At 42.4% G+C, this 10,920-nt stretch overlaps 1 protein-coding gene across 1 annotated transcript in view; it reads right to left on the minus strand.

Moving 5' to 3' along the window:
- Positions 1-6,125, minus strand: part of jarid2b (jumonji, AT rich interactive domain 2b) — a 126,452-nt gene extending 120,327 nt beyond the window's left edge. The window contains exon 1 of the mRNA XM_037692788.1: positions 5,475-6,125. Within this exon, the coding sequence (XP_037548716.1) occupies positions 5,475-5,519 (45 nt within the window). The 5' untranslated portion in view covers positions 5,520-6,125. The remainder of the gene's footprint in view (positions 1-5,474) is intronic.
- Positions 6,126-10,920: the final 4,795 nt, after the last annotated feature.

Here is a 10,920-nt window from a genome sequence, read left to right on the forward strand (position 1 = left end):
ATACTAAATAAATTAAACTTCAAGTATACTTCTTTTTGCTAAGGGTAGAAATCACTCAAAAGACGACGTGCACGAGGGAACACAAGTGCATGTTTCAAACACTCCAACACCACTGCACCTAAACTCACCTTGTTTGAGCCAACAGGCCATATTCTTTTAAACACACCTACATAGGCATACAGCCTAACAAAAGAAAGGCACACCCAGTTTTATATCGTTACTGTAGCAAGTGGCCTAAACTGCTCTTATATGCACGATATTGTGCGAGTTTGGCTATAAAAATCAGTTTCTCACCCACTGACTGCAGGTGAATATACAAAAGACCTTTGCCTGTGTGTGCTGGAACCAGAAAAGAACCAGAGATTGAGCTCAGTGCCAGCAGCTGATAAGGAAAACAAGGTCATATTGCATAACGAGAGTTTGGGCTATTTGTGACATAATGTTACAGAAAACTTACGGGAAGAGAATAAAGGCTGAGCAGGGAGCCATACGTCAGCGCAAAGGGCTGAGCTGCGATGCATTTGGCTGGTAAGCATCATACGCGGCCCAAATTGAAGCAGGCAGCTCAGACAGCATCTGTAACGTTGCAGTTAACTCTCTTGGCAAAGCCGGTTCTATTTTAAAAGGAAATGAACGTTGCCTTCTCGATTCAGCACTAACCTAATACACAAATGAAAACGAATACCGTATTTTCCGCCATACACGGCGCTCCTCCCTATAAGTCACATCAGTCCAAATATGTCTAATAAAGTGGAAAAGTCCATAAATATATCGCTTTGCCGTATAAGTCGCATCTATTATGCATCACCACTGACACGTCACGTTTGTGACGCGTCACTGCTGACAACCCGGAAATGTGGGCCGGTGTTGTGCCAAAAATCGATTGGCTGCCAAATGGCGGCAGTGGGAGCGCACACGGGAGGACTTTAACGAGAATTTAACAAGATTAACACTTAAAAACAATCATTTGTTTGCTCGAAATTATAGTAAAGATGTGTCTCAGTTTGACTTTTGCTTAATAAATGCAGTTCAATGGTCAAATTAGCTGCATTTCACCGGGGCGGTGCAGCGAAATAAAGCTGATTTGACTGTTGCTCCAAGCAACAAGCAGAACGAAGGTGGAAGCACATGGCAAGCCGATTGTGTCATTAATAGCTGGTCATCCAGTCAACCAGGACATGGTAAATTCAAAAAAGCTCAAGACAAAAACAATAACGTATAAAGTAAAGTATAATAAAGTCCAGTTGTTTTTGGCTTGAACTTTTTTGAAATTGTCATTAAAGCCATTGTTGCCTTTTACATGATACAACGGCATGCCTAACTACTAGAGTCCCATCTAGAGAATGAAAATAGTAGTGTTCAATTTTTTCCAGTCAGAATGAATGAAAACCGTCATATCTCAGCCAGAAATTGGTTTATAAATATGGAAAAAATAAATCCATAAATGCATTGCTTCGGCCTATAAGTCGCAGGGCATGTAAACTACGTAAATAAACGCGACTTATATGGTGAAAAATATGGTAAAGAGAGGCTAGGCTAGCTGAAGTCACACCTAGAAATGTTTCTGTTGAGCAACAGACCCCACAAAAATTAAAATGAGGTCAAAGGCACATTTTCCCCCGTTTTAGGGTAAGCCAAATCGATGTGCTAAAACGGACAAAGCTTAAACATCGAATACACGTAAATACCACGCAAGAGAAAATGGACCACTTGTGTTGAGGTCTTCAGAATTTTCTTGCGGTCAGGCTTTACGTTTTCAAAGATCGGTGAGAGTAACGTGCAAACTCGTTTTTTTACGCTTCCCCTCCAAAGTGTAAAGTGCTCATAATCTACATTTTTCATATGCGCCACGTGGAGTTCAGCCACAGTGAACGCAGTAAAATAAACAGACGGTAAATCGCTGCTTCTGCCACAGCGCACTTAGTTTTGCCCCCGTAGCCATAGGGACAAAAGGGGTTGCAAAGTGAACCCTACCATGTCGCACACGTGAGGAGAAGGGGGCTTATGAAAGGCGAATTTGCATTGAAACATAAGGTTAAATGAAGCGCACGGAGGCTCGAGCACGGTGAAAAAACAGCCCTGTGACCCTCTCTTCGTGGTCCTACATGAGGCCCACATTTCATTTGGACAGCCCAAGAGCGAGAGACACACACACACTGAGAGGCAGAGATAGAAGGAGGAAAAGAAGGAGAGGAGGTGGTGGGGGAGAGTCTGTGCCCTTGCACCCCCCCATTCTGTCCCTGCTCTCTATTTTTGTTTCCTCTTTATGGGCGAGCTCAATGCGCACACTCGCCGTGCGATGGATTTTCAACTTGGTCCTCATCAGTTGTGTGCCTGATGAAACAAACACTGACAGCCTCTTTACATTTGTAAAGGCCCCTGCAGCAGCTGTGCTCGTCTCACACACTCACACGTGCACATCAACATGCACTCTCACACACACACACATATTTACAACCTTTGAATCCGACGCCTAGCCCCAGCTCGGGCCTACAGGAAGAGCAGACTCTGCACAAAATGGCCCTGATCGCACCGAGCTGCGCTCTGCTGTGCTACTCTCTTACACATAAAAACAAAACACACACAGTTTGTGTCACTTTTTTTTTTTAGACAGAACACTGGCACACGTTAGTTCTTGATACCTTGTTTGTTGCTAGACTTCTCTTTCCCTAAACCAACGGGTTTAACACTAAACAAAACAGAAATCTTTGGACAGTGCAACATCGGCGACTGCAACCCTTCTCATAAAAAGGTTGACAGGGCATTTCCTCTGCTAGAAAAACAAGAACTGCCTAGACTTGCTTCTTTTTTTATTAGGAGGTATTCCCCTATATTTAAGACATTTAATGACTAGTAAATTTTAATATCATTTGCCTTGAGCGAGTGTTTGTTAGGTGCACAAGGTGGGGGTTAAGGGGTAACAACTCACACTTGTGTTTCAGGGGAAATGGTTAAGCCAAGCATGTTTAATTGTCTTACGCTAATTAGGCGGTGGTAGAAGAAGAGGGGGGGGGGGGTGATCAGTAAGAGCCATGGAGTCCTCCCCTTAAAGCCTGAAGGGGGGACTTGAGGAGCTGGACTACCTTCCCTCCCGCTTGTTGTAAAAATGCATGTTTTGGGCTCGTTTTGAAGGAACTACAGAAAGGAGGTGGTTAGAAGAGAGTCCGTGCCGTTACACCAACCGTTCTGCCCCTGCTCTCTATTTTTGTTTCCTCTTTGTGAGCGAGCTCAATGGGCACACTCGCCGTGCGATGGGCTTTTAACTCGGCCCTCATCAGCTGTGTGCGAATAGTAAATTTTATCCAATAATATCCAACGGGGACTTGAGGAGGTGGAGAGCCCCATCTCTCGATTTTGGTCTGGGCCAGACATTATGCAGCAACCGCAGCTGCCAAAAAACACGTGACAGATGCGACACACACAGGCACATGACGGATGAGGGCCTCCTGCGGTTTGGCACACAGCTTCACCATTTTTTGAGTTTTTCAAAGTATGACAATGCTGGCCGTGCAATTCTGGGTGGATTCAAGTGTATCGTTTTCCCCTCAAGCCCTGGTTTCTTCAATTTGTTAAGATTTACACAACACCATTGCAACGAACGACGGGAAATTATGGTTAAATACCACTAATGTAACTGAAACTACTTGGTCATGGCCAGTGAAATATAACTCGTGGTTTAATACATCAAGTCAAACAGGAATGCTTCCCCCCCGCCAGTCATTATAAAACATCTGTCTCTAACTTGTCACATTGTGCTGCTTTTCAATAAAGGCCGATACATCAGCACATTGTGTTAATGACACTGATTTGTTTAAAGGAAACAGGAAAAAAAAGAACATCTGTTAGCCATGAGAGGTCATGCAGATGTGGTCATGTTAAGGCCACTTCTTAAAGAAAAGAAAAGTGGCAAATTTAAAGCATTTGATGCCACTTTTACTGTGATATTTATAGGGCAAAAACCACGAGGGGCTTGAATTGAAAACACAAGGAAAAAAAACGCAGCTTTACGCTTCCTTTTGGAACCAAAACCTACAAGAACCGAGAGAAATACTTGTGTTCATTTGTCCATACAAGCTTGTTGCTCAGTTTTGTTTTAGTGCATATTCTCAAGCCAAGTGGCCTGCAGGAGTTGCTGGAGCCTCTCCACGTGGTGTTTTGTTGCTTTGCTCCGCTGACTTGTGTTTGGGGAGACAATTCACAGCAACAATCTGCACATCAAAGGACGTGCAACTAACTTTACATCTCTTTCTTAGTCAGGGAGCCCCCCCAGGGGTGCTTCAGAGAGAAGATGGTGGTAGCTCAAATGTTCAATCATCTCTCAGAGGTTTTGCCTCTGTAATGACAGTGGATAGTTTTTTGTTTTTTTAATGTAATCCAACAGATTGGTTGAAATGCTGCTCACAGCCCACCTCGATCTCGTCCTCTGAAAATCCACCAGAAAGAAAATGGTCGCTCCATACAGAACATAAGCCTCTGCAATGCGACTGAACAGCCTCTTTAAAAAGGAGGAGAAAAGGACTGGGTCATTTAGGGAACACGCTGCTTGCATGCATGTAGGTCGAGCTGTTTGATGCAAATTCAGGTGATGACCCCCCCTCCCAACACACACACACACACACACACCTAAAGGATGGTGGAGCCGCCTGCAGTGCTGCAAAAAGGAAGACATATCTGCTACTTCACAGAGGTCACACCGAGACATTACGACTAACATACTTCTTCGATGGCCTGAAAGCAAAAAAAAACAACGAACACCCTCCATACACACACATTAAATGAACCGTCTGGACGGAGATATGTGCGCCTCCGTTTTCTTGCCTGAAAACCTTCATGGAGGAAAAATTAAAGAGCCGCGGCGAAACGTGTCGGTTTGTCAACCCGAGACCCAAACACGGGCTCTTTACACGCTTTTCCGCTTCATAATGGTTTGAATTGTTTAACCTATCCCGCCCACAACAACCAGCAGAGCTTTAAAAAAAAAAAAAAACGAGATGAAACGCTCGGCATGGGACGAAATGGAAGCCAGAGCTGCTATGGCCGACAGGCTCGTCTTCACCGAGCAAACGCGAGAACAAACAAACAAAAAAAAAGCCCCTAGTTCGTTAAAAAATCGTTTGTTAGTACACAACCCGGACACAGCCGGTGCATCGCCTCCATCACAACCTAAACGAGGCGAAAACGAGCCAAATCTGCGAGGCGAATAGCCCCGAAACACGTCTGGTGTCGAAGAACCGTGGCTACACGAGACGCCAAATAAACACAGCCATTTCTTTAAAATAAAAATTAAAAATAAAACAGATTCAAGACAACTCACAGCCGGCACATTTCACAGGATAACAGGCTCAAATAGTGAGGAAGCTGATGCTAACCTTCACAACCCGGCCATGAAAGTTTACGCATTTTCATCGAGGCAAACTTGAATAGAGCCGCTGCGCTCGTGAGCTTTTTTTTTTTTTTTTTTTTTTTTTACTTACGTATTTCTTTTGAATTATATTCCTCTTGGGTCTTTCCTTGCTCATTATTCAATCCCCTTCGATGGTGTGTTTGGCTATAAAGATAATGGCCACATGAATTTCTTTTCTTCCTCTCCGGGGCTCCACCAACAGACTCTTTAAATCCCCGACTCTCCGCGTAGGAAAGAAAAAAAAAAAAGAGCTTCGCGCTGGCTTTTGCAGAATCCTCCTCCTTCGGTGTTTTCCACTCCTCTCGAAGTAGTCGGATATTAATCCCACAGCTCAAGGGTCGACGGCGAGCTGAGACGAAGTGGACCCAAACTCGTCTGGGGACAGCATGGTCACAACAAACGCACGACAATAAGTTCCGTTCGCTCCAGCAGCTCTCCGTCGTCTTCTTCGTCTCGTCTGTGCGCTCCTCCGGGCTCCCTTCACACGCATGAATACAGCCGAGTGTTGTCGACGAGTCGCATTGTGTTCGACGGCACGGTGAAGGAATAAATAAACGTTTTCAAAAGTACAACATAAAATAAAAATAAAATGAACCCCCCTCTTCTAGGCGTCGCGTCTTTCTGTAGCTTGAGCCTGCGGTGGCGGAGAGAGCTCTCCAGCTGCACTGCTCTCAGACTGAGAGCGGCTCCTTTCTTCCAGGCTTCAGCCAATCAGAGCCTCCCAAAGTCAGCGGCAACTTTAAACACCCAGCGTTACGACCCTCTGAGGAGCAGGCTGCCAGGTCAGCTTTTTTCTTTTCTTTTTTTAATTGAAAGAGTAATTTACAAAATTGTGAAGGCATATTAACAACCAGTTTTAAGCAACTCTCAGCAGGGCACATATAAAGTAATCAACATAGGCGTTGCAACCATTATATGTGAAGGGGACATATCCCCCCCACATTCAAAAAAACCTTTCATTTAGACCCCCCCACCCCACACACACACACTTTTACTATGAAACATTAGTTCAGTCGGCGCAGTTTCTTTCTTTGTGAACGAATCTATTCCACTTGATTAATAGGAGAATACTCAAGCTACTAAAATTCCACTCCAGGTTACCTCCAATTCTAGACACAGCGCCTGCAGTGTTTCTGTGCGTCTCCTTCTGCCTCGGCAGAAAACGCGCACAGGTGGAGGAGATGGAGACACCTCTGTGTTGCTCGCTTGCCAGTTTAGCAAGTTTAATGTGGGCAGTTGTTGACCGGGGGGGGTTGATCACAAACATATATACATGGTTAGGAGGATGCGAGAGGAGCGCTACGTCTGTAGCATCTTAACTTAGCAGTAACTGTGACGCTGTAAGATGCTGCAGGTGAAAGAGATGTTGTGTGTTCAGGTGCATTAATGTTGAAATGTCTTTTAAACCCCACACCTTATTGTCCTCAAGCTTCATGAGAAACATCATTTAGATGAGGAGTGTAGAACACAAGTAAAAAAAGTCTAGTGGTGATGTTTTTCATTTCTCTATAAACACAAATAGTGCAGATCTGACGCTCTGTATTAAAGTTAAAATTCTTTAAAACCCACAGCTGAATTTACACAAACTTGGTGAGAAACATGCTTTAAATGCGTGGAATTAAAGGAAATCTAGGTTTGGGTTTTTTTTGTACACTAGTGTACAGTTTTTAAAAGTGCACACACACGAGCACACACACATCATTGTGTCCCCCCCCCCCCCACACACACACACACATTACGTATGCTTCTGACACCCTTGGTAATCAAGAATCAATAGACTGAACAACAACGTAAGAAGACAAAGTTGTGTGGAAGTAAAAAGCAAAGTACAGCGAATACCTAAAAATACACATAGAAAAAAGTTATGACCTGTGTTGACTGCTTTATGGGTCCAAGAATATACCATGATATTCGAACGCTCCAAGAAGGGATTATGCTTTTTTTTTTGTTGTTGTTGTTGTTCATCAGCTTCATGGCTTTGAGGTAATTGTCCGTAAGCTCATTTATAAAGGCAAAAAAAAAAAAGGGTGGTTTTATCTGTCTCCATTTGGTAGTGTGGATGAAAAATTTTCCCAGGATAATCAGGTTGTTTACCATCAGGTCCAATTTTCTGTTTTCCAGATGAATACCAAATATAATAGATTCTCTTGTGAAGGGAGTGACTTGGATTTTGGATGATAGCCAGTCTTGTATGTCCTCCCAAAAAGTCCCAGAGTAGATACAATGGAAAAACAGATGATCAGTCGTTTCAATGTCCGTCTCACAAAACACACAGTTGTTATGATTAATTCCAACTCGTTGGATGGATATATGTTATTCATAACTTTGAAGTGGATTTTTTTGTTTTGGGACTTATAGGGTAAGGCCAGGTCAGCTTCTCACCACTTCATGGACAACAACGTGAGAATTCACATGCTGGTCTTTGTTGTAGCCCTGTAGCTGCTGTTTGCAGCTGCAACATTCATTTTAGGATGATTAAAACTGTAAGTCGGGATTTATCTGGGACTTTCATCCATGAGGTGGGTCAAAGGTCAGTGGCGATTTTAGTCTGTTTTTGGCGGGTGCTCAAGCACCCCTAATTTATAACTAAGCGCCCCAAAAAATAAAGTTTTGGGGTTTTTTCTTCTTCTTTTTGGCTGTTCTGTGTTTGGGTTCTGTTTCAGAATCAGAATCAGAATAAACTTTATGGCAATGCACCAAGATACAACACGAACATGTACGTACAGTCGTCCGAAAGATGGGCGGAGTGCACGAAGCTGCAACTTTAGAAAGCGCGGCCCTCTTATTCTTATTCAGAACAATATTTTGCTTGGATGAGAAAAGGAAAGAAATGTTTATTGCATTCATGATTAAACGCAACAAAATAAACAAATTTAAAAGGTAACAGATCACTGTAATACTTGGGTTTATTTACATAATGACTTTAATCACTGGATGTCCGGCCCCTGAGCTGCTGGCTTTCAGTAACTGTGGCCCCCTGAGCAGTTTTGTTGAATAGCCCTGCTTTAGAGGGTGGAATACAGTTTATTCCATTTCCAAAATCTAAACTGTCTGTAAAAATGTAAAAGATGGATAAAGCCCTGCGGCCGACTTCATGAGCAGCTGAATACAAACAGGAAGTACCACATGTTGGTCTGTAACTGCAAGTAAAAAAAAAACTGCAAGTTAAAAAAATAATAATAATTTGTATGCCTCTTTTATGATCGTCTATTGTTGTCATTGTTATCCAGTGTTGTCATCACGCTTTGTTAAAAAAAAAATCAGGTATCTTTTGTAAATGAGTCCCCGAGGCTCAGTGGGATTAGCCTGTATAAATAAAGGTTAATGCTTAAGGTTATTTGTGTTTTGTTTTGTATGTTTTGTATGTAGATATATGTTGCAAATTTGGTTACATTAGTCTTTGTTATGATCAGTTAACACTCAACTGATTTTGTACAAAGCGTTTTGTTGGGTTGTGTAATGTCAAGCAGAATGCTACATCTGTAGCATCTTAGCTAGTGCATCTGTATTGCACGCCATTAGCTTAGCTCTACGTCTTGTTGTGCTGAGCTCTCTAAAATCACGTGTTTACATATGTAGGTAAACATAGATGTTTAAAAACCCATTAAAATACAACAGAATGCACAGAATGCAGGAAAAGGCATCTACTTTATTAAAAAATTTCTGGGGGAGGACCCCCAAACCCCCACCACCAGTGTGCCTTCTATTATGAATGCTTCTGACGCAATGTCCACAACATTGTTCAAGTTAAGAGCCATTGTCAGCACTGGAACCTAAGCACCCCTAAAGGTCAGATACTAGAATCGCCCCTGGTCAAGGTTAAACCTTTAAAGTCCATTGTGTGTCTTTGTCAAGTCAAATGTATTTATAAAGCACATTTAAAACAGCAACTGTTACCATAGTGCTTAAAAATAAGATGAAGGCAGTAAAAAAAATAACAAGCTGTAATTAAAAGCATCAAAAATAAAAACATAAAAACACAAAAACAATAAGAAACAGTCGATCAAATCACACCGTGTTAAACGTCAATGAATACAGGTGTGACTTAGAGATTTAAAAGCAGAGAGTGAAGTAGCCTGTCTAATGCTGAGGGGCAGATTGTTCCAAAGTTTAAGGCAAATGACTGAAAAACCTCAATCTCTGAGCTTCAGTCTGTTTTTTGGTACAATAAAAAACATCTGGTTTGATGATCTCAGCACCCAAGAAGGAACATGTGGTTTAAGTAAGTCAGAGAGGTATGAGGGTGCAAAGCCATTAATGCACTTAAAAGTTAATAGGATATTTTTAAAATCAATTCTGACATGCACAGGGAGCCAGTGAAGGGAGGACAGAACTGGTGAAATATGCTCAACCCTGTGAGTTCTTGTTAATAGCCGAGCTGCAGTATTTTGGAAGAGCTGGAGAAGTGAAAGGGACACCTGCCTGACCCCAACATAAAGCGCGTTACAGTAGTCCAGCCAGGTTGTAACGAATACATGGACTATTTTTTCAAGGTCAGATCTGGTCGACACAGGTTTAAGCTTAGCTATCTGCCTTACCTGGAAGACGCTTTTTTGTAGAACAGAGTTAATCTGTTTATTAAACTTAAAGTCAGAGTCTAAAACCATCCGGAGATTCGTAACAGACTGCTTAAGATATGGCTCAAGGGAGTCAAGATATACAGGATCAGAGACAACAGTAGAGCTAGGGCTAAACACAATGACTTCAATGACAATGACTTCAGTTTTCTGATCATTAATACTTAAAAATATTGAAGCAATCCATGCCTTGATGTAATCAAGACATTTTAACAGAGGGTGAATGGAGCAAAAACTGTTGGGTTTTAAGGGCAGATAAATTTGACAATCAGCATAATGATGAAAAGAAAGACTATGTTTCCTCAGGATAGACCCCAAAGGGAGCAGATAGAGTGAAAACAAAAGGGGTCCAAGAATCGAGCCCTGTGGGACCCCACAGGAAGTTCAAGGCTTCTTTATTGTCATTCGCACCAGATGTGGTACATGTGGTGGAACGAAAATGTGTACACAGGGTCCTAGTTACATCCAACAAACATACAAATTGTAAAGAAAAATAGTAGTGAGTACAAAGAGGCACTGATGCGGATACACTAATGGGTTTGTGGGAAATGCTTTGAAAAATACATTATGTTCATAATTTTATTTATTTATCTTCTTTAAGCTGTTCCATCTTCAGGGGTCACCACAGCAAGTCATCCTCTTACATCCTTTGCATCCTCTGTCCTCACTCCAACTACCTCCATGTCCTCTCTAACTGCACCCATATATCTCCTCTTTGTCTTTGTCCTGTCCTGGCAGCTGCATTTCCAACATCCTTCTACCAATATACCCACTGTCCCTCCTCTGGACATGTCCAAACCATTTCACTCTGACCTTTCTAACTTTATCTCCCAAGTTAAGTTGATTGGTAACTCTAACATGGTGTGAGTGACAGTGTGAATGATTGTTTGTCTCCATCCATCCATCCATCCATCCATCCATCCATCCATCCATCCATCC

The sequence above is a fragment of the Nematolebias whitei genome, chromosome 19 (genome assembly GCF_014905685.2).
Source record: "Nematolebias whitei isolate Nwh7 chromosome 19, NemWhi1, whole genome shotgun sequence".
Classification (NCBI taxonomy): Eukaryota; Metazoa; Chordata; class Actinopteri; order Cyprinodontiformes; family Rivulidae; genus Nematolebias; species Nematolebias whitei.